General features: G+C 45.0%; 1 protein-coding gene across 4 annotated transcripts; it reads right to left on the bottom strand.

Annotated features, from left to right (window-relative positions):
* Window positions 1-154: 154 nt before the first annotated feature.
* RILPL1 (Rab interacting lysosomal protein like 1) lies at window positions 155-22,352 on the bottom strand. Of its 4 annotated transcripts, none has more exons than XM_065646048.1 (8): window positions 21,965-22,352; window positions 18,335-18,485; window positions 12,854-12,972; window positions 11,782-12,000; window positions 9,584-9,756; window positions 8,951-9,043; window positions 4,892-4,979; window positions 2,374-2,467 (listed from the first exon to the last, which is right to left on the bottom strand). In XM_065646048.1, exons 1-8 carry the CDS (start codon window positions 22,256-22,258, stop codon window positions 2,462-2,464), a joined length of 1,143 nt encoding a protein of 380 aa, XP_065502120.1. In that variant the 5' UTR covers window positions 22,259-22,352; the 3' UTR covers window positions 2,374-2,461. The 4 variants fall into 4 exon arrangements, with proteins under 4 accessions (XP_065502119.1, XP_065502120.1, XP_065502121.1 ...); XM_065646049.1 differs by lacking the exon at window positions 4,892-4,979 and adding an exon at window positions 5,816-5,891 and having other exon boundaries at window positions 2,379-2,467; XM_065646050.1 differs by lacking the exon at window positions 4,892-4,979 and adding an exon at window positions 5,804-5,891 and having other exon boundaries at window positions 2,383-2,467.
* Window positions 22,353-23,857: the final 1,505 nt, after the last annotated feature.

Raw genomic sequence — 23,857 nt, 5'->3', positions numbered from 1 at the left:
ACATCCTGGCCCCTTTTCTAACAGCAGATTTTACTCGAGTATTAAGAAACAACGTGACAGATCTTTGCATACTCTTCCTTACATGCCACCCTTTCCGATGGCGCTTGGAGTGTATAAACTCAGCATTTCAAACGTGAGACTGAGGAGTGAAGTGGTTAATGCCAGCAGGTCAGGAGCAACTAATTAGGTTTTTGAGGTAACAGGCTGCAGAGCTGGGTGGGGAAGGTCATGCTGCTCGTGCCATTGTGTGGAACTGGCTGCAGATCTGACCTGCGACAGCGTGTGGGGCTCTGGCGTCCGGGACTGGCTCTGCGGGGAGATGTGCTTTGTGCAACACGGCTTAGACACCAGGGAAAACAGTTGTCTGTGTGTTTCTATTATCCCGGCACGTTGCTCTCAGCTGATCTCAAAAGCGATGTGCTTATTCAGGCCGCGCACCCACAGCATTCTGGCATTGTTTCTGATCGCTGCATCTCTTCTAAATGTGCCAAACGACTGAACTGTGTTAGGGAGAGACCTGACGGGCATCACTCACAATTCACAATTTAACTGCCTGACACAACTGTAGTGTATTTTTTTTCTAATATGGAAGTGAAATTGAGATCTTAGCAACTTAAGCATGATCAAATTAAGATGCTTCTCCCCATTTAAGAATTGCTTGTCACACAAGGGGGGAAGTGCTGCTGTTTTATGGATATAGCTGCTGTAAGCATAAAACTCCTGTTACCAAAACGTAACCAGGCAAAAGTATATCTGCTTCACCGAGCACCAGACGCTGCTGTCGCTATCTCAGATGCCTTTCGTCTAAGGCCACGTTTCCTCCCTGCCCTGCACGGCCGTGACACCAGGGACGCGCAGAAAACACCTTCTCTACCCAGAGCACATGGAAGGTCCGTATTCAAACACAGCACGGTTATGGTCAGGAGCAGAGCAGCGCTCAGCCCACCACTGCAAAAACAATCTCCGGACTGTGACATTATAGGCAGGCTGAGAACCATTTGCTGCCCGTATGCATTAAAGAATCCAGAGCCTTGGATTATCCTGTGTTAAAAACAACTGGCCTGCACCAAACCCTCTTGCTTGCTGTCATTCAAGACTTCTGTACCTGGAGTAGTTGGAGCTTTACTCCAGCCTAAGCATTGTTTTCTGCCCTTAGTGCTGCTGCTGAGAAGAGGCTCAATGCAGAGCAGGTGGAGTTGCTGGGGAAGGTGCCAGCAGCAGCTCACAGCCCCTGCACTGAGCCACACGTGCAAAGTTCACCTACGGCCTTGCCAGAACCAGCTACTCCTCACCAGCAGCACCGTGCTCCAGCGCCAACCCTCCTACACAGCCGAGTTCACAGAGTGACCTCAGTACCTCCCCAGGTAGCGTTCAGTCAGAAAAAACATTTGGAATTGGGGTCATCTCTAAGTCAGTTACAGTGGTTGATGTCAGATAGTTGAGGATCTTTCACTCTGAACTAGGCAGTCTTACCTAGACAGAAAAGTGGCGTGTGACTTAATTAAAAACCTGTTTGTGGGAAAGAGACCTCGTTCCTTGACAGCAGCTGCTGCCACTCTAGGGGGAAGTCCCTGGTAAGAAGGAAAAAATTTGAGTGGTAGAATTCCTCCTGGTAAGCAATTTCTTTTCCATTAGTACTGCAGAACTCATGACAAAATGCAAGGCACGCTCACCTCATACATCAGTTTCTTCATGCTTTAGGCACTATAAGCAGAAAGGGAAATGTACACTCGCTGTCCCTCTCAAGGCTACTCCAGTTTATCAGTGTGTATCAGGTGGATTTCCAAGCGGTTACTCTGCAAAATGCAGACGCCAGCTGAACTTCATGGGACCCAGCAGCGCTAAGACCTGCCATGGGGAGCGGCCAGCTGTCGTATCCCTCTTGAAAAAATTCTTACAGAAATAAAAAGCAAACAACCGGTAGTGTTAACAAACAGGGTAAAAGAGTCTTTGCCACTAGATATTGTGCACTGCAAACAAACTTCCAGTAATGGCACAGGTCCTTTTTTTGGTTTAAAGAAGCTTGTGTTACTGTAGTTAATGCATGAACAAGACCATAGACTTGTTATTCAGCACAAGTCATCTAAAAGCTTCAATGTCCTGGGGTATCGGTGACTATTCCTACAAAGCTGGGATTCTGTTTTCAGCAAACAGTCACCAAGTAAACAGGGAGGGATTCCTGTTGAGCAGTACATCTGAAACGCAACCACCGAGGTGGGCGAGGCGAAGAAAAGTGATGAGCTGCCCCATTTGTTTACAGCAGCTTCTTGTCACCGGACTGTCGAGATCTACTGCGGTAAACTGAACACCTCGAGGTTTTAGTCACAGATGCTGCAGGGCTTCTTGTCCTTGTTCGGTGTAGGAGTCATCTTTATTGGAATTTGACCAATCTCCAAAGGTATCCTGGAAGTGGACGTGTTTCTGTGATGCCTGCATACGCTTCTTATCACGAGAGAAGAAACTAAACCTTCCGGGAAGGGAGGGGAAGGAAAAGAAAGAAGAGTGTTTACTGTTTGAAAACACTTCAAACACCCGACACGATACACAGCACGACAAAACACCGAGCAAAAAAATCTGGTTGCATCTGCAAAAATCAAGGCAGTGAAGCCTGATGGGAGGGCATGTCAAAATGTTGTTAGAGATGAAGTCATTGCAATCTCAAGCGGTTTGGCTACGGAAGCTTCAAATAAGCTCTAAATGCTGTTGACTCTACAAGGTGCAGGTATTGTTTTAGATGTATATTCCCCCTTCCCCAGCCCTGAGATAAAGAAGCGACACAATACAGGTTAGTTTCTTGGCATAAGTAAAGTGGTATCTTTGGCATTAAATCTGTATAATTTGCCATAAAGCAGAAATAGAAAATGTTTTTAAGGGTGTCGGCAGGGAAATTCATAAGATAATAAGCCTCCACATTTTTTCCAGGTGTACAGACTTTGATAGATAGACTTGATCCTGGAAAAATAAATGAATAAATGCACATATGTGCACCAGAGTTTGCAGGATGAAGGCTCTAAACAAATGCACGCAAGTGTGCACGTCATTTCCTATCACACGGCTTGTGTGCTCTAAAATAATGACGTACATGAACCAACAGCCATTTAATACAACAACAGAGCTAAAAACAGTTTAGCTGACAACAGAGCTAAAAAAATACAGTTGGAAACATCCTTAATATCATTTTATTTGTATAGGATGTAGTTACTTGGTTAGGCAAATCCAATGTTCATCATGAGTTTGGTACAAGAGGTGTTAGTGCGGTGTTTAGGTCTGCTGAGAAATGCAAAGGTTGTGGTTCCAGCTACCAAAGGTTGGAATTGGCTGCTTGCCCGTTTGGTTTTAACGGTGCACTTTAGGAGGTAAATACTGTTTTGCTTGCACAGTACCAAGCATAACGCAGTTCTGAGCCAGGACAGGAACTGCTAAATCCTTCTACAGTAAATGTCAATATAAACTCAGGTGATGGAATATTGCTCAGGGCATAAACCTGACCCCACGTCCACACTCCCTGTCTCAAGTTCTTCCCCCCCGTCTCCCTCTTGTCTCCCTCAGTACCACGATCCCAACTGTCCAGTCGCCTTGTGCAGACCCGGGAGCTCTGCCCTCGATGTCTCTAGTCTCCTAGGAGGCTGTATTTGACTATCAGATGAGCTTTAAGGCAGCTTTCCTCAAAAAATATCCTATCATGTGTGCAGGTAAGCATGATGGTGATTATTAAGAATATTAAGAATACTTATTTCTTGACTACAAAACGATATAAAAAGCTACACAAGTGCAATCCCAGATATCTAACATTGTTAGCAGGACCTGAACGTTTGCATTTCCTGGCTTTAAATGTGCAGCCTTAATAGTGAAATAAGTCTTTTGCACTTAATTAGCCTCATACTTTTCTACCACCATCACAGGAGCTCAGAAATTTACACACATATGCTGTGTCTTTGCAGGGCCATATCTGATTCCAGCTGATAGAAGAAGTGTCGTGTGAATGAGGCTTTTGCTGAGCATGTTTGGTCCTGCATGGTCAGACTTAATGTCTTGAAGTCCACACAAAGGACTGCTCTATTTATGCAGTAAGTTTCAAATGTCAAAGTAATTTTTCACTTTACCATGAAATTAAATAAGAGAAAAATATGTTTGTAAAATCTCTACACGAAGCAGAAAGGTTAGGCTTTTGTAATTCCTTCTGAAACGATGAAAATTGTTATTACGCCTAGAAAAGGATGTTTGGGAAAAGCCTGTCTGTGTGGAGAGGAAGGGAATTTAAACACTCCGTTGCTGCTGTAAATATGAGAATCACTAAAGCAGCAGTTCTAATGCAAAGAGACTTTGCATTAACAATTATCAGTACGTCTCCCAGGGACAGCCAAGAATAGGATGATAGAATAGATTATTGAGAGTGTATACGCTATTGCAAAATCCATAATCAGAGACAAAATATACAGTGCAGAGATAGAAAGACATGGAAGCAACAGCCTATAAATAATACTGGACATTAATGTAGATATCGGCCAGTACATTCTGTAAATCTAACTCATTGGTAACAAGTCATTAGAATGACATGGCTTTCTTAAAAAGCATTGGTGTGAATTGTGAATAGGCACGCTTAGTTAGCAAAATTAACAGATGCTGGTTAAAATTGCATATTGCAACGATTTTCTATGAGTAAGGATTGGTTTAGCACGGTAACATTAAGGCAAAAGGTGATAAAATGTCAATACTTGAGGATGAGCATGGAGGACTACGATGAGTTGAGTACTGACTGGTCATTCTGATGGGCACTTTGTTCCTCTGTGATCCCACAGGCAGCCGATGAGAATGTAACCAGCAGCGCATGTTAACACAGGGTCATGCAAAAGGGAACCACGATACCAAACATTTAAAAAAAAATTCCTACAAGGGACACAAGTCTTCTTATTGGCTGCAATGTGGGATCGTCTGGAATCAATCCAGCTGCTACCATGGGCATTATGGCTGTAAAGATCCTGGTCAGGAAAGTACAGACACAGAAGAGATAAGACTGGAGCAAGGGAAAGAAAAAGCATTCCATTAAAAAGAAGAGAGGCAAACATGGTACATGGGGTTACTTTGAATTACCACACAGGACATGTTACAGGAGAGGTGGATCTGCATCACCCAAGACAGCTCTCCTCAGTGAAAACCTCTTATTTAGAAAAAACAGTCATAACAGTTTCAATTGCTTTTGAATTTCTAAAAGATACCACTTTTCTGTTGTGAAGCAGCCTGCGGTCTGGCTTGGATTTCATCAAGGTATGACCACCTCCAGCAATGCAGAGCAGAGTGTACGTTTTTCTTCCCAAGAGACAAACAGGCACATACGTGATGAAATGAGGGATGAAGGTGTATGTTACGAACTACAAAACGGGACTTTGCTGTGACTACTGGGTATTTGCACAGAAAACGGGGTTAGACAGGACCAGCATTACAGTTAAAGATTTTACAAATGTTACACTTGATAGTTTCACGTTAAAAACCAGTATCGCAGGTGAAATCTTGAAATAACCTCCTGTGCAAGCTACTTGGTTAAAGGGCCCGTGTATCTGTTCCAAAAGAACCTGCGTCGCTTCGCATGCAGAAAGACGCCAACTGCAGGCAGCTAAATACTTATTTGAAACCTTGCAACTCTTCTAGCAGAAATGCTTTCTAGCTGGCCAGCAGCAAGACTGTTTCTTTGTCAGAGTTCAGCGCTTTTACTACGCATTATACAATTCAATTCATGCAACGTAGAGGTTGAGCGCGCGCGCGCGCTGGCGAGGCGCTCCAGCCCCACACAAACCTGCCAACACACCTTCGTCCGTACCTGGAACACCCTCTGTTTTTCTAAGGATTCTCCTCAGAGGTTCTCCCTTGTGCCAAATAGTTTTTTGAACTGTGGACTAATGTCAATTAAAGATTAAGTTGAAATCACGAGAGACGTTTCACTTGTGACCAAATGCAGCTCTCCCCAACACAGCCACTCTAACTGCTATTCTTAGATTAAAAATGAAAACAAACAAGCAAACATTGTTGTATCGTTAGCAGTAGCTAGAACTTCTGGTTTTATGCATCATGACGCAGGCTGTGAGCTGCAGAAATGAGACAGACACATCAGCTTTTGTAGACTGCAAGAATAGGAAGAAAACTTATGGCTGTTTCAGGCATTACATCAGTGACAAACAAGCACGTATCCCTAAAGAGAAAACAAAAGGGTGTTTTCTGCTCAAAACAGAGGGAACATTTTTAATCCTTGTACTTCTCCTCCTCAGTAAAGCCTCCTGGTTACATTATTTCATCAAAATTCTGACACGTGTTGTGGTAGAGACAAATCAGTCTGAGATCAGAGCTCAGAGTTTGCCTCAAATACGCAAACCCTGGGAGGGAAAAAATGCTGATTTCTCTAATTTCTGTTTTCCGCTGTTTATGGGGTTGCTGCACAGAACCAACAGATGGCACAGGCTACATATACATATGCCTTATTCCCTGAGATGCTGTGTGGTCAAGGAAAAAAGGGCACATTACACAGGGAAGCATAAAACTTCTCTTGAGAGGGCAGCAACAGCCTCTCCTGCTTTTGTATTTCAGCTTTTTGTTTAAACCAGGAGGAAAGGTCTGAAATGGAGGGAGAAGCAGCCCTACTTTCATTTGTAAAGGCACTCTGCACGCAAATAGCAGTTACAAGTTTTCCTCATGTCATTGGCTATGGAGAGTTCTTTGGTTTTCCCAGCAGTGAAATTTCCTGTCTTTTTAGAGCACATCTACAAGGACACTGTTGCCAACACACACACACAGGAAGGGGGAAAGAAAATAAACCCACACTAGATAAATCCCATCCAGACAGGCTGCAGGAATAAAATAAACATGAAAACTATTACCATCCTTCAGGTTACTTAAGTGGAGGGGTTTATCTTCCCTTATTTAATGCAATGGCTACATTAAGAGAGAGCAGAAAGAAACCTGGGGACAGAGCATGACAGCTAAAGAAAGTAATTTCATCTTAAGAGCAGTTCAATACATGCTTCCACTGTCTGGCAGAAGAGGACTCTCACCTTTTCTAAAAGACGCCAAACCAACATCATTTTATGTTTTATTGTGTGTGGTTTTAGTTATAGGAATTTAACCCAGAATCTGAGAAACAAAATTTAGACAGGTGTCTGAAAATGTACACTGATTGGGCTGATGCTCAACAAATTTCCACTAGTAAATTAACTGAGAGGAAGAGAGCACTGAGATAGCTGGTTGAAAACATGTTTGTGCCTCCTGCCGCTGCTCCCTGCGTTGCTGCCGCCTGAATGCAGAAGGCAGAGCCAAAGCTAATACCTCGTCAGCATGTGTTCCATCTTACAACATCTCTTTCCATTTTTGTGCTGCCTTTGCTTCATAAATCAAGCATGGAAACTGCAATCAATGCAAACTGCGTAAACTGAAACCAGCCATCCCCCACAACGGGATTAGCTTTAAAAGGTACTAAAATAAATGTAAAAGCAAAGAGAAGCTTTACAGTGGAGATCTTGTGAGACAAAGTATTATTATCATCATCACCATTGCAGAATGAAAACTTAAGTCCAAACTCAAAATGTATTTTCTAGTCACATGAGAGGAAGGGTTCTCTTAGCAAATTAAGCAGCACAGACAGAAGCTGGAGTCTTCTGAAAATAATCAAAAGTGACCTCCTGGCTTTATGGTGTTTTGGATCAGTTCAGATCTTCCCATGGAACTTACTTGTACAGGGCTGCTCCTATTATTAAACAAGGACTGAAGGTTATGGACGGGGGGACAGGATGGGAGAGCTTTTTATGTGGAAAGAAATGTCTGTTCCAAAATCATTTATGCAGGTAAAAAAGTTAGGCTTCCAGTGTCACAAAAATCCAAAGACTTGCTATAAGGTTACAAGACTTAATTTTGAATAAGTAAATGTACAAGAAGGGAGTTTCAACAGACAAATTGACTGGCTAACACTGTGGTTTTCTAATTAAGTTATATTCTAGTAAATGTAAACCTCTGACAGTAAGCTTATGTTTCGGACAGCAACATTAAATACTTCATGATAAGAAGGTGGGGTTCTTTATAGCCAGGAAAGCTGGCATCCTCTCCAGCAGCGAGTTTGTTCTGCAAACAAAAGGTTTTTGTGCTGTACACATAGGGCATGTCGGGGTCTAAAGGCTTAAGCCAGCAGGGAAATGGGCACAGCGAGGTCATGAGGAAGCTTTGCTCTCCACACCCAACTGCTGCAGGTCTGCAGCTGGTTTTGCTCGTGACCAACACTCTTTACACATCTTCCGAGCATGACCAGTGGTTTCTGACCCTCCACTGCCTGGAGATCTGTGTGTTAAGGAACTGGTCCTTGCACTTGAACAGGAGCATTGTTCCTACAATCCTTGCACGCTGAGACCTGGCACTGACTTCAGTTTTGGGCTCCCAGGACAGGCTGAGCTGTGCTCTGGGTAAGACCACAATTGGTAGCACCTCCCTTTGGAGTCTGACTATGTGGCCCAGACAAGAAAATTCTCTAGGATCAGGTGTCTGTGTTGAAGAGCTCACGGGCTCGTCCCAGCTGTAATGAAACATTGCCACACGTGCCCTTTAGGTTACCCTGAACAGTGTCATTAAGAAGGAAACATCGGAACTGGCGTGGGCTTCTTGGGCAGATCAGTGTGGCCCATAAACACCAGCACACGGAGCACGGTTGGACTCCCTGCTGCTGTCTGCACGTAGGGACCCAAAGGTACCGCAGGAAATAATCCGAGACTGAAAGGTGACCCAGAACTAGGCAGAAGTTTTGCCCAAAGCCAACTGCTGTTTCATGATACATGTCAAGTGCTCCTTTGACGTCTCGCTCATATACATTAGAGATGTGGTTATCTTAATTTTAATATTCTTTAAAACTGTCCTCTTACCCATAAGAAACATTTAGTATTTGCAGAGTATATCCAGTATCCCTAGAAAATATGCTACTTACAGGCGTTTAATTCCAGATTCAGGCTGAGTTGAGGGTTTTGACTGAATTATGGGTGTAGGTTGAGGGGATCTAGTTTCTTCTTCTGTTTCCTCACTTGAAAGAAAGAAAGAAAAGATAATTAATGTTCTCCTCCCAAGCCATGGAAACGCTTTAAGTTCTAAAATTCAGTCTGAGGTAGTACTGTTGATGAAGAAATGCAAAAAGATCTGTTCCAAGCTCATTGAAATCAATGGGAGATTTTTTTGTTAACCAAGGAACAGCACCTAGAAGTGGGTCTCCTTTCAGTATTTTCTTCCCATTGCAACAAGGAGGGGCAGAAGAGGAATGCATTGAATAAAAGTTCTAGAATTTTCGTTTTAGACCCACTCTTATCCTCATTTTTTAAGTTCAAAACTGCTGAATGTTTGTAATCTGTCTAAGATTCAGGGGGAACCTGGGAGTTAGGAAAGGACAGTTTTTCCCAGTTTTGAGGAACCAGATTCAAACTAAAGCCATACGATTGCAATCTCTACCTTAAGCCTTTGCAGAAATATAAGCTTGTTGCACACTATTTAAGAGCACGTTTATTGTTTCTAGACCTGCCCTGTGGCTCCTCTGTGTATAGCATGCAACAGGAGAGGAGATCTAACTTACCTTTTGTAATATAAAAGCTCCTCTTGAAGTAAAAACACTTTAGATTTCAATTCATTCCTCTCATGAAGGACATCCCGGAGCTCCTGCAAGGTGAATCTTGGACGATTCGGATCTTTTAGGTCCATTGCCATCTTTTCTGACTCTGAGAGGCAGTCATCGTTGCTTGGTTCTACCTAGGAAATGAAACATGGTCTTTAAATTCACCATGCGAGTGCGTGTCTGAGGAGTGTAAAGTATTTCTCAGTCTACCAGCAGCCAGGTCAGCCACCCACCCCCCGCGTAGGATGCAGAGATCAGAGTCTCAGAGCTCCTGTGTTGCAGTGACTCCTCTCTGGGATACAAGCTGCAAATTTGAGGAGCTAAGTACAGAAATTCTTAAAGAAAACCCATTGTTTGGAGGCCTGATCCAACCCTCTTTTGAGCTAATGTGTTTGTCAAACAGTTTTGCTATCTATAGATACATGGTTTCAGGTTAAACCTGGCTGGGCTACAGCTGGTGCATTATCAATTTCTAGAGCAGGGACTGCAGTCCTTGTCCTGCACAGACAAAGCAGCAGAGCGATGCTCGCTGGTCTGTTTGATTCACCCCATTCGTTTTTTTTTTTTTTTACACAGACTTTACACAGACTACAATAAATAAAAGATTGATGCCAGCTAACAAGAGGTTCAAAGGAAGTTACCCAAACACTTTTCTTCACCCTCCAGATGAGGGTCTGAGCTGATGCCTGTTCTTTTGGTTGTATATTTGCCCCACACTTTTGCGCAAATAAGCTATTTTTGCTAGATTTTGCTCAAATCAACAAAGACTGAGCAGCCAGTAGCCAATGCAAATGTACTTGACTGAAGCCAACGAGCAATGTCCATTCCAGAGCACGCAGCTAGTCCAGCTTGCTGCTTGCCGCTGCGGTTCAGTCCAACCATCCTCCTGGCAAAGCGAGTGGGGAACGGCTCTAATTAGAAGAGGCGCCACCGCCACAGAATTGATGAGCTAGAGAGAGGTACAGAATGCATCCTTTCTCTCCAGACACTGAAGGCACTTTCACTCCTGCTGGCTCCAGGCCTAGGCTCCACAGCCCCATTTACAAATCTGGGTGTCCTGACTAAATAAACAGCAATGAAATCATCCTTTTCATGATTAGCACAGTGTTTGCCCCATTCAGCAGTGACATGTTAACACTGGCTGTCACATTCCAGGGGGGACCACGGTACCCCATCAGTTCTTTCGTATCGGAATACCCATTATCCTATTTTGTGCTCTTCTAAGAGCAGCCTTAGGAAAGGGAAATACAGCACATTTGCTTTAGAAAGACAGAAGTACTGTCATATGCACAAAGAAAAATAATTGGAACCATAAAGAGGACTAAGGGATGCACCAGATCTTTCTGGATCTTTCTCTCAGGAAGCTCCCCGCAGGTTTGCATTCCTGCTGCTCTGACCTCAGGCCCAACTCCATTTGCAGACTGACTCTTTGACTGTTCCTGCAAGTACTTGAGTATGCAAGCAGTAGTATTTGCTTTTCATGAGCATTTGTGCTAGTAACGCTTCACTGCACAGATTCTAATAGGAAGTGGAAGCAGAAATAAGGCCAAAGTTGGTTCATCTAAAAGGTGCCTTCAAATATTTATTTATTGATTTGGTAGCAATAGACCGTCTTAGTCCTGACAAATGAGAAGTGCCCTAAACACTGTAAGGACCAAGCGTGCAGAGTTCTGCATTGTCTCTGTGACCCCTTCTGACACTGTTTCTTTTCTCCTACGGTTCACATGCCACCACCGTCACAGTGCATTGCAACTTTGGACCCATTAGGGCTTGCATCTTTGCAAACTCGGCAAAGTTTATGCTACTTATCAGCTGTTTATCTTTTGGAAAATCCAGACTGTTTAAGGGATCGGTTTGTTTTCCTCTGGGGAAGGGGTTGATGTGTACAAACAAAATTAAGCCAAGCACAGCGATACAGCAGTACCAAACCGCTATCTGCCTCCAATCCAAACTAACAGCTGATGCTCCAGAGATTTTGGATCGCTTCATGATGTTTTTAATAGAACACTCTCTTTTGAAGCAATGATTTGTTCTGGTATCTGGCGAATTCTGCAGCCTCTGATATGTATCTATCATGTTTATCCAAAGAAAAGGTGCTTGGTATGAAGCCTGAGGCTCTTTAGAAGGCTGTTTAAAAAGTCATTTAAAGTGCGTCTTACCTTTACTTCCTCCCCATTTTGGCTGTCCTCACCCTGCAGTTTTTCTCGCAGTTTCCCCAGCTCTGCTCGCAGGTTGCCCATCTCCTGCTCCTTGGTTTGCAGATAAGCTTCTAACTCCACCTTCTGCTCAATCAGCGCCTTCCCCTGAGCCTCAACGACGGTGATCCGGTGCCGCAGGTCGTGGTTAATTTTCATTAACCTATTCTGTTGCTGCTGAAGCTGCAAAACATTGATGCAGTAGGTCAGCATCTTTCAGCCATTAGCCATGATCACCAAGTCCCAAATATAATGTTTAAGAAAAAGTTGTGTGTTCCTATTGAATTTAATCTGGAAAATTCTCCCCCATCCTCCTCCTCTTCGCCTCCAGATTATTTTTTTTAATATCTAATTATCTACTACAGTTGCAGTCACCAAAATTTAATTGGTTTCCAGAGTAAAGAGACATTTTTTCCTCTGGCAAAGGGAATTCTCCAGCTAAAAGCAAATCCATCACTTCTGATATTATGTTTCAAAAAAGCAAAGCTCAAGGACAGCGTGGTTTACAGGATTCTGAATCAAATCTTAACCCAGAGCAGAGGAAAGATAACATAGAGGAATGCTTGGTATTCAATTTATATTACAAGTACTTTTCTTCGAGCTGTTAGGCTCCCTCCTAAGGCAGGATGTGACCTGCTGGGCATTGTATGGACAGCACCAATTTGAAAGGCCACAGCACTGGCCAGAGGCACGTGGGTAGAGTGGAGATCATCTGGATCTGGCCTCACTAGTACCAGAAAAGTCCCACAGCCTCAGGAGATGAGGATGGGAAGCAAAATATGGGTCAGGAGGTCATTCCTCCTGACACAGAAAGAACCAAGACATGACATGATTCCCAAAGTCTCAGTGGAGTCTGTGACTCATCTAAGACTAAACCCAGATCTCTTGTGCTGTGGTCCCCAGGGCCACTCATCCTCTCAGTGACCTTCTGTTCACTGCTGGCAAAAGTGACCTAGGCATTAATTTAAAACTTGTAAGCAGACTATGGAAGTATGGGTGAGAAAGAAGAGAAACAGGAAGACTAAGAGCCACTTACAGCCTCTACATCCTCATTTTTAAGTCCAAGTTCCCGGTCCTTTGCTCTGATTTCATCCCTCTGTTTATCTACCACTTCCTTCAGCTTCTTCATGACTTGTCGCTCTCTCTCTGACATTCCTGGTTAAAAAAAGAACACAGGAAACAAACTAAGGACAATCAGGAGCTGCTGAGACTGAGAACAATAACAGTGAGAAATATTTAGGTAAAGACTCTGGAAGTTGCCCGCTGGTAGAATTACAGAGAAGCTGTTGGAAGATGCTCTGAAGGTTACTTCAAGGGTAACAGGGAACACAGGTGACACAATGCAATCCATAAAGCTGCTGCACAGAAACTCCTTAAAAAAGGAACTGACAGTCCTCAGAAACATTTGTAACAGGGGAGTGACACTGCTACATCTTGCTGCCTCAGCAGTTTTACACCAGTGTTCAGGCTGTGCCCTGGGAGCTTGGTTATCTGTGTGATAATCTGCACAATCAGCTGGCCAAGATCCCGTGAAAATTGTAAAAAGGATGGTCTGGATCCTCAGCAAGATCTAAACAACATGTCAGTGGCATGGATTGCATCTAGATCCAAACGAGCCGAGGTGAACTGGGCTGGAATGATTTTATGTTGAAATCCAGTTTTATGTTGGGTGAAAGGGAGAGGAAGCAGGACCTTCAGAGAGCACCTCCACCCTGAGTCTAGAACAGAAATTTAGTCGGAATTATAGTCACATATTTTCTCCTCATGTTTTGCAACCCTTTCCCCATCCTACTGTATGATAATTCATATTTAGAGTAACTGTACTTCAGAGAAAAATGCTACAGGGCATTTCACTTTTGAAAGATGATTGGAACATTGCCAAGAATCCAACATTGATCCTCTTTGAAAATAAATAAAGGACTGGACTTGTCTCAAATCTGACCGACTCACCAGGAAATATCATAAATCACGAAACAGGAAGAATTTTCCATTATTTGCCATTCGAGAGATAACGGAGAACTCCTGGCACTACAGTGGTGGGCTCTTCAGAGCAAACACAGACCGGATGATTTAACTCGGTGAGATGAGAAATCTACTGCACTAACTCTTCCTGATAACTGCGCGGGGACGTGCAGTTTGATGGTTGTCGACTACCACATAAAATCATGTTGCACAAGATGCCGTAGGATGGCTCGAGATGAAAGCCTGTGACCAGGGTGGTGTGTGGCTGCTCTGGCCAAAATCCAGGCCAAGCAGGAGCTCAAATCCAGGGTCTGCTGCTGTCTTGGTCCATTGCCTTTGGCAAATTACTTAGTTACATAGGTCCTTGGTTTCCTCCATTTATGAAACCCTCTGGGGTGGCTGGAAAGCCAATTCCTTTTTAATGTATTAAAGCAGTTCCCACATCAGAAAGATGCTGCATACACATCAAATGTATCCAGCTGCTCAAGTCTCTACTTACTAACCTCAGCTCAGACTTTCTGGTTATGTCCTTCCCTCATCAGAGAAATCCAAAGTTGCTCCCATAAGAGAATGTAAGCTACAGGTCTTTAGGAACTCCAGCTTACGGATCATCTGCAGTTTGAACTGATGGATAACTGTCTCGTTGCTGAAGGACCAGAGCCGTGGCACAGCAGAGAACCGCTCTGCTGGGAAAGGGGCTGGTGACCACAGCTGGCCCGGGATGTGGTTCAGAGGACACGTTCCTGCCAAACCCCAGAAAAGAGCCGAGAGTGACACAGTGTTCACATTCTAGTGTTACATTCTCATCTTTAATTCAGTGGTGTTTGCCGGCTCTATTTCTGGACCCTGGTCCTTATCTCTCTGCTCTACGTTCTAACTCTTTGCAGGATTATTCTTCACAATGATAACAGCTCGTAGCCACCAGGGAGGACAAGTAGACACTGACACATTCTGCTACTTGACTCTTCTAATGGATCCACGCTCTCCCATCACAGAGGTCTGATCCACCGCTGCAGCCACAAACCCCACGACAGGTTCCTGGATCCAGCCTCTGCAGCCAGTCTCAGGACTGGGCCCAACACATCAGCAGTTTTTAAAATTAAAAAAAACCCCACAAAACTTTGCCTTGAAGCACAGAGGGACTGCAGTGAAAGTCCAGACTGGTGGTTTCACCCCAGCAGGAGCCAGGAATAGTGAGTGCAGCTGGATTGATTAGTACTTGTGAGATGCTTTGAGATCTCTAGATAGCAGGTGCTATTTAAAGCATAAAGTACCAGTTCAGTGCTGACTGCTTTTCCTCCCACTGTGCTCGTTTTTCTCCCTAACATTTGGTGAACATAAAAGACTTCAATTGTGTGCACGGATCACTACATTATCCTTTTTATTTCAGGAGAAGGGGAAAGGAAAGGTGGGAAGTGTTTGTGAAACAGTCACATCTTCTTCCGTTTCCTCCAGCACAGTGGAAGAGAAGAGTGAAATCACTAAGTGCCCTAAATGTAAAGTAATTAGCTCTAAATGATTCCAAGACTAATAACTGCAGGATCATAAATGGCACACCCAGCCGGCTTCCCTAGGCACAGCCTATGAGCAGCTTCCTGTGGATTGCTGTGATCATAGCATTGTTCCAGCAAGAGAAAGGAAAGCAACTGAAAAAAAAATTTAAAAAAAAAAAAAGGAAAATAAACTGAAAAAAAACCCCACCAACATTATTTATGTTTAAGGACCCACTTACTGTTGTTTATACATCTATCACAACAGGCCAAAGTGCCAGTCAGGGCCTGTGGCACTACACCAATACCTGCATATTCAGATTATTAGTTTTCCTTCACTTTTGAAAGGGAATTGTAGGTTCCTCAGCAGCCGGCACAAGAGGTTCACACAACTGTTGCCGTCCTGCTGCCTCTCGATGTTCTCACAGCCCACGTGAGCCAGCAGCTCCCTCACTGCAGTGACACAGCAGCCTGCCCGTCCTGTCTAACACGCATTCGGTCAAGTTTGCTTCTGGCATTTGGCTGGGATATTCCAACCACTCAGCACCATCAGGAAGTGCTCAGTTTGAGCTTGGGATGAGTAGCATTAATGGATTTTGCAGACTCATCTTTAACCCCTCCTGCATATTTTGCCGCACATCCTTTCACAGGGACCTCGTCTGCTCAGCCCCTCGGCAGGTGCCCCCTGTGCAGAACACTCCCGTTTAGACAGGATTGCATCCCTCTCTCTTATAAACACCTTCATTATGCTAAAGCGAGGCTCTGTGAACTCTGATGCGACTATTAATTGACAAGGATTGAATCTCAAAGTCTTGCACGCCCAAACCACTGCCCTCTCTTGCCTGCGCTAAAAATAACTGCTTTAACTGTCTGGTGAGTAAGCAGCGAGCGGTTAATCCCAGGGGGTAACCGCTGAGGGGAGACACCATCACAGAGCTAAATCACGCCAAGACACAAAGACTGGAGTCTGGTTAGAGTCAGTCCAGCTAACAGAGTATCTAGCTTGAAAACTTGCCCCTGTAGACTCTGTACATATCGTATCAAGTGACGGAGACTGAAAAAAAGCAGCATGACTGCTTCTTGACACTATCCAAACAAGTCAGTTGAGATAAATCTATCCCCATTCACCAATGACAAAATTTCCTAAAAGGAAAACAGTTGGGTTTGATAGAATAGGTCCCATTAAGAAGGTGGAGTTGCTGTAAATTAATGCTATTTGCCTTAAGCTGATGATTTTGGCCAAAGAACACCAGTGATCCTGGGATCTGGTCTCTGGAATGGGTTTATAGGTTTTGTTTGTGTTATTATGCTTGGTTAGACACAGTAAAAATAACAAGAAAAGCATGCCTGGCATTTGCTTGGCTAGCCGAATGTGAAGAGTATGGCTATATTTAAATAGCACATGAGCTGCAATGAGCAAGATACCCACTGGAAGAAGAAAAAAAAGAAAAAAAAAAAAAAAAGAGAGAACAAAAGGGAAGCTGGTTCTTTATAACCAGATGTCATAGTCTTCATTGTCCATGACTCATCACTGCCATTCTGAAACTTTGCATGGAGTTTGTAAGGCTGATGTTGAGCGACTTCTTTGCCACTAATTGACTCCTATACTGAAAGCATGGCATTTGTTTTTAAAAAGTGGTGATCTTGAGAGGTTCAACAATTTTTACTTTTTGAATATTTCGTTATACTCCTCCCTAAGGCAAGTGAGCAGCGCTCGGCCTCTGGGAGGAAGGAAGTGCAAATTCTGCAGTGTTGGACAGAGTTTCATCCACCTACAGCGAGTGCCTGCTTGATCCCAACCTCCAGTGGCTGGAAAAGGACGTTGCTTTGTTCCTGGTGCTTTACTGGAGAGCTGCCGCGGCTCAGCCCTGCGCTCTAGTTTTCAGATGGCCGGTGGCTTTGCACGCTACGCAGAGGCTGTTGGCCTTTTGAGGAAGCCACGACTTTACTGATCGGCAGAACCTGCTGTGAAAGCCCAGAGTCCTGTCCATATAGCAGCAGCTCGGAAAGCCGCCTGCTCCCAGACTGACTCACCATCGCAGGCAGGTTCTGCTGCTGGGGTGACGCTGTCCCCACGCTCAGCTGTCTGCTCCAGCTCTCAGCTCAAGGCTGCCTCATGCCCAAAGCTGCACAGTCTTTTTTTTTTTGTGTGTGTGTGTGTTTATTTTTCCCAACTCCTCAGCTTAAACCCCAGCAAAGTATTGTGAAATGGACTCAATATCCAGCAGCCTCAAATGATGTTCTACAAACTGTGGAGCCAACAGACATCTGTTCATCTGCTCTTGGGAAGGAGCCGTTTGCTGAGCTGTGGGTGAGAGCTGGGGATGGCAATTGTTGCAGTTGCTGCAGTGAAATCCACCTGTACCTGCGAGTCAGAACCTTATGTCTTGAAATTCACTCTGCCTCAGGAAAGAAGTTGCCCACAAACTGGTCATTTCAACTCTTTAGGATTCACCCACTCCCTGGATTATAAATCTCTTCGCTTACTCTAAGTTGGCTCTAAGTCCCAAATAAGTGAGAGAACCCTAAAGGCAGATAAACCAAATAAAATGACTCTCACCTACTCTAGGAGATCACAATATTCTCCTAGAATATCTCCATATGGTGGACTGATAGAATTCAAAGAAATCTCGATTTGCTGCCTTATAGTTATCCTGAATAGATCAAAAGTTGCACTTATTTTTGTGCATAATGGTGAAATAAACATTGCTGAATGGATTATTCCTCTTGAATTAGAAAACATAAGGAGGGCTTAAGAATGCTTTTGCAAAAAGCAAACTAAAACGATAGACCAAAATAATGAAGCTAGACTTTACTTTCAGAGATGCTTCTCAGCCGAACAAGAAGTTGTTCAGGCTTTTCTTTCCCTCCTACCCCCACCTTGTATCATGTCTTCAGTGTCATCACATATTCTGAGATTTCCTATTCAGGTAAAAACAAACCCCAAACCCCCAGACCTGCATTAATCTATAGGAAAAGAGCCAGGCTATCCAGTCAAAATATTTTTTATAAAGTATTGCTTTTTATAACAAAAGCAAGTACTGAATTTGAAATATCAAACTTGCCTTCATGCTTCTGAAATTCCTCTTCTGTGAAATTAATGTCTTTGTGAGACAAGTTTGTCATCAGTTGTTTATTCTCCTCCTGCAGCTGTGCAATTTGGGTAAGAAGGTCCTGTGCTTCCCCTCTCCAGACATCCTCCACCAGTTCTAATTCCTAAAGGGTAGACCAGGACAACACATTGATATTTTTAAACACGTTAAGAGTCTTTGACTCGACTATTTACAGATCAAACCAGTAACAATCCCACTATGATTCTTATAGAAAAACGATTAAATGAGACTACTTTGAATTTCTTAAAAGACATCTACTTTTCTAATGCCAGCATCAAGAAACTGACCATCAAAGTCTCTTTTTGTAAACACACAAAGAGACAATTCCTGATGCAAACATTTTTGATGTGCAGGTTACCCAAAGGATGGCTCCTTATGCCCCATTTTGCTGTGAGTACCAGATGAAGGAGACTGCTGTGTTCGACGAGATAATCAAACATGAGCAACAATCACCTCCTGCATCCCGGGAAGCGGCCACGAGAGCTGTTAGAAATGCCCCAGAAATATCCCGCTGCGTGGGCCAGGGGAGCCAGCGTTAGGAACACTCATCTCTAGTCTAAATTTCTGTTATGAAACACACGTGTAAAATAATGATACAGTGCAGCAAACTCTGAGCTCCGAGTGCACACGCTAAACACAAGGAAAACTGTGCTGCTTCTCATGTAAGTTGTTCTCTAGGCAATGTCGTGAACGGCATCGATGTTGGCGGCAGCGAGACCGGTCACGACAACAACCCCCATTTGTCAGGGCACTGCGTCAAGAGCAGCTGTCGCCCATCTCCATAAAGGTCAAATTAGGACAAAAAAGTATGAAGTCCTCAAGGAAAAACAGTTGTATTTAGAGCTTTACTTGTTCCAAAAGCCTTTTGCATAAATCATACTTCTGCAGCGGGCAGCATTCTCTGTATTTTCACGTATGTGCTTCAATCACAAAAAGCTGCATGCAAATCCCTGGAGCTGGGCTGAGTCACTTGCTGACTTCTACATTCATCCAGCCCCTTTCCTACCTAACAACAAAACATTCAGACAGCAACCCCGCCAAGCACAGCTCTAGGCTAAAATAAGCTCTGCTGAGAGATTAAAGGAGAGCTTTCTGCTTTGAATGTATGCTCTGATAATGGGAAATCACGTTCCTATTGACTTTCTGGTCCAGATATCATTTTATTCCAGTATTTATCACTACATTGTTGTCATTTTATAACACTTGCTAAAAGTTTTGCAGAAAACACTATATGACAGATTATAAGTAACACATAGGTGTTATAAGCCATGCAGACTTAACAATTAAGAAGAAAGTTTCATGGATCACCTCTATTTTACTTGAAACTCTTTATTGTGAGAGAAAAGCAAATCTGTAATGAAATTTATATTGCCCAATACCTAGACCATTTACAGTGATGCTGCATATTACAACTCTGTAGCTAAAATAACATGCTGACCTAGTTTAGATAATGAAACAGCACATTCGTCAGTTAGAAGCAACACACAAAATAGAACATACACAAACCCCCGGACTATCTAAACTTACATGATTTATGTGTGGCCACACTGCAAACACGCAACTATATTAAAGTTTGCCTAGGCAAAAGTTCTTATTTATTTATTGCTCTTGAAGAGCCAAATAAATTGGAGCAGAAATTAACTTCTGAGCCCTCATTAGCACAAGTATTGGACAGCCAAGGCAGATCTCCGGGCCTGCGGTTGCCAGCCAGCTCTGGAAACTCCAGGCAGGGTTAAGCCAGGTTTAGATGCGAATCTGTTCTGCCTATAAAGATTTTAAGTGCTAAAATCTCAAACTGGTGCTTGCAAGGACCACTAAAAGCTTGTCTGGATTGGTTTTTGGAGGCTTTTGGGTCACAAATATTTCTCAGTCTCTGGCTTTTTCTGCTTACAAGTACCTGTCCTGTGAAAGAGTCTTCAAACCCTCACACAGGAACACAGACTGTTCTATAGGGTCTTGGTGCACTGGGGATCAACTCGATTAAAAAACCCACGCATATGTATCATGTACTTTATTTTTCCTGTTAAAACATGTTTCCACCAGAGTTTCATCTGGATCATCTAAACACTCCCTGAGCCATTTCATGTCTGTCAGAGAAGCTGGCAGAGACAGTGAACTGGCAGGGAGATCAGCTGGCATCTGCCGGGCAGTGTTACGCAGTGAAAAGTTTAGAAAACTTTTTAACACATATACGAACTTCAGGAGCATCCACACAGAACATCAGCTCGTACAACAACACTGGGTGTTGCTACCAGGCCCAGTTCAGTATCCACTTCACCATGCAGCATTTTGTAAATATCTGCGATAAAGAATTACTGTTGGCTCTGCCTTGGGGAGTTGGCTCTGCCCAGGGCAGTTGGCTCTGCCCAGAGGTGATGTGCCTTCCAAAAACCTGCTGGCAGCCAGGGCTCGGGAGAGTTAATTTGATTCTAGCAGAGGGTGCAGACACCGTATGGGAGCAGCACAACAGGACACCCACTTGCCTCCTTAGATGTGTTAGAAGGGGAAAGGTTTGGTACCTATTCTATCTTCTAGACCTTCTTCCTTCATACCTCAGAGACATACCAGAGCTTTATACATTAAAGATCTTCTACCATCCTTTTCAGAGACACTGCCCTGAGATTTCCTCTGCAAAACGTTGCAGGAATTATCCTGAATTTTCCATATCCTAAGTCCCCCAGCTGACTCTCTTAAAACATAAAACTTAAATTTACTTAAATTAAAGCCAACTCTTGAAGTTTAAGTCTTCTACAAATTCCCTTTCTCCTCTTTATTCTGAATCAGTGTGTGCAAGCAGGATGGCATAAGGCAGCAGTGATGATTTAGCACAGTCACTTACAAGAACTGTTCTTTAAAGAGTAGATCTGCCACTTGCACTGCAGCAAGTGGAGCAGTTCGTGCTGTCCTGCCACATGAGGGTAACAGGATACGGGAAACGATCTCTGCCTTGGGCTTTCATGGGAGCAGGGTCAGGGGACACTGTGATCACTCCAGCTCGAGCCAAGGGACAACATCTTACCATCAAAGAATGGAACAGGAATCTGGGAGACTTCTCTTCCCTGCTCTTCATTGCTCTGAAATCACTTGATCCTCCATCTCTGTCCTATGACTTGCCTACCCGATGATTGTGCCAGGAAAACTAGACAGCTAAATCATTCACAGCTCTGGAGGGAAGTGTATTATTGTCTGTGACCTTTCCTGGCCTAGCAGGAAGCAGCACTATCCTCTTCTCAGGAGAGGGGATGGAGCAGGAATGCTAATCGGGGAGACGCAAGGGGAAGGATATGCGGCGACTGGGGAAGGGGTGGAGAAAGGGAAGGGGGAAGGAAACTTCCAGGAGGGAAGGAAAAACAACAACACACCCAAACCCTCAGCCACGCTGTGGCAGCATCCGCGCCGAGCCCGGCTCCCGCCCCGGCCGTTCCGCCCGCGTTCCCCGCCGGCTCCGGGGCATCCCGGCCCGCACCCCGGCCGCCCTCTTTGTTTTCCCGGCGGCAGGCGGAGGGGGCCGGGTCCCGGTTGTCCCCCGGGCCGGCTGCGGCAGCCCAGCCCCGCCGCGTCCCCCTGGGCCCCATCCCGCACCTTCTGGTGCTTCCGCTCCTTCTCGATGCGGTCCATCCTCTCCAGGCGCAGGCGGTCGAGCTCCAGGCGCAGCTCCTCCATCTCGGGGTTGATGTGGTTGCGGCTCACCAGCACCTCCAGGATCTCCAGCACCCGCACCACCTTGGGCATGAGGCGGGCGATGGCCTCGCAGCCGTGCTGATCGATCACCCGCTCAAACTCCTGCCCCACGGCGGAGGCGATGTCGTACACGTCCATGACCGTCAGCTCCGCCGCGTTCTTCTCCAGGGCGGGCGGCGCCCCGCCAACGTCCATGGCTCCCCCGGCCCCGCGGCGCCCTCATAGGCAGCGCCGGGGCTCCGTCCTCGCCGGGGCTCCCTCCGGCAGCCGCCCCCTCCTCCCCCGGCGCCTCCGCGGCCCCGCGCAACTCCCGCGAACTCGGGCGGACTGGGCGCGGGGGGGGTGTTTAAACTTGGCCGGGCGGCGGGAGGGGAGCGGCGGCGGGAGGGCGGGCGGGCGCGGTCTCCCCGGCACCACCGCCCCGCCGCTCGGGGCCAATGGCCGGGGCCGGGCGGGCCGGGGGAGGCTCCGCGCATGCCCGCGGTCCCCGCGCCTCTCCGGGCTGCGAGCGGGGCGATCCCCGCGCGGGGAAAGTCGCTGCTCCGCGGGGGTTTGCTTCGGAGAGCAGCGGCGGCACACGCGGGGGCGTCTCGCTTGCGGCTTGCGCTGAGTTGCTCCGGCGGCGGGATTGCTCGTGGTATCGACCTCGGAGAGAAGCTGCCAGATTAATGTGTACTGTGATTAAGTTACAAAAGACGTGCCCATCATTAACCAATTGACAGGATAAATGCTTTCTGACCGCCTGCAAAACCAGGGGATATTTTTCAAGTTTTAGATCCTTCTGCATGACAAGAGGGAGACAGAAGATTAAGTGATACGTTGTTTAGAAGCAGAGCGCTTAGTTTATATTTAACTAATAATTAACAGATGTATTGTAAGTAAGAAACTAAACAATTGTCACTAACATCATCACTTTTTAGTATAGATGTATTTCAAATATTTTTTTTAATTGTAATGCTTATGTAATAATTATGTGAATATAAGCAATGCAAAAGCATCCAGTCGTTGGAGCACTTATGGAGGATGATCCCCAGTGTTCCCCAAGTGCTGATAAAATAGAGAATGCCGCTTAACAGTATAATTGACTCTGCTGTTCAGTTTATTTCTCTGTTTCAACATCTTCTGCCCGAGGCTTCATCCTCCAGGGACAAAACCACATGTTTGAGGGGGCAGGAGTGACACCCACGCGTGTCAAGGATTCGGGGTCTCACAGAGAGAGTTCCTAGCACGGAAGTGGGTTCTGAGCAGTGATGGGGCCACAGTGTGGCTGTGGCACCATGGAGCCCAAGAGTGAGCGCAGCTCCTCTGTTCAGAGCTGTCCTGTACGATACCAGGACAGAAGGGGGAAAGATGGTCCCCTGCTCCAAAGGAGGACGCAGGACAACAGATGGCTGCAGGCAAATGTACTGGGGAGAACAAGTTGTTCTGCAGGAGGGCGAGAGTCTCACAGCAGCTTGTGGGTCATTAGGACTTTCAGGCGTTTGCTCTGCATGAGCAGAGTAAGAGTCTTTATACCTGTACACATGTCCAGAGTCAGTGGAGATTTCATACATACATGTAGTTTGCTGATATGGATCTACTTACAGAGGAATTTAAACCAAAGTGTATTTTTCTGGTTAAGTTTTTCAGTATTTTTGCCTTCAGGGCTACCGTGCACTTTCATTTCTTATCCTCGTGATGTTTAGTGAGAGGTGCTCTGGATGAGTCTTTAGAGAGATATAAATTAAATCTGCCCTGAAATTATTTTAGGTTCCAATCCTGCCACTTGCTGTATGCAATGTAGGATAATACATT

The sequence above is a fragment of the Caloenas nicobarica genome, chromosome 16 (genome assembly GCF_036013445.1).
Source record: "Caloenas nicobarica isolate bCalNic1 chromosome 16, bCalNic1.hap1, whole genome shotgun sequence".
NCBI lineage: Eukaryota > Metazoa > Chordata > Aves > Columbiformes > Columbidae > Caloenas > Caloenas nicobarica.
Note: the sequence above shows the minus strand (reverse complement) of the source record. Positions and strands in the feature narration are given on the sequence as shown.

Excerpts from the sequence above, each read along its gene's own strand:
- RILPL1 (XM_065646047.1), bottom strand. The coding sequence starts at position 22,258 with ATGGACGTTGGCGGGGCGCCGCCCGCCCTGGAGAAGAACGCGGCGGAG. Across the intron at positions 18,486-21,964 it reads AGGAGCGGAAGCACCAGAAG|GAATTAGAACTGGTGGAGGA; the intron begins GTGCGGGATGGG and ends TCTACCCTTTAG. Across the intron at positions 2,468-8,950 it reads GAATCTGGAATTAAACGCCT|GTTTAGTTTCTTCTCTCGTG; the intron begins GTAAGTAGCATA and ends CCTTCCCGGAAG.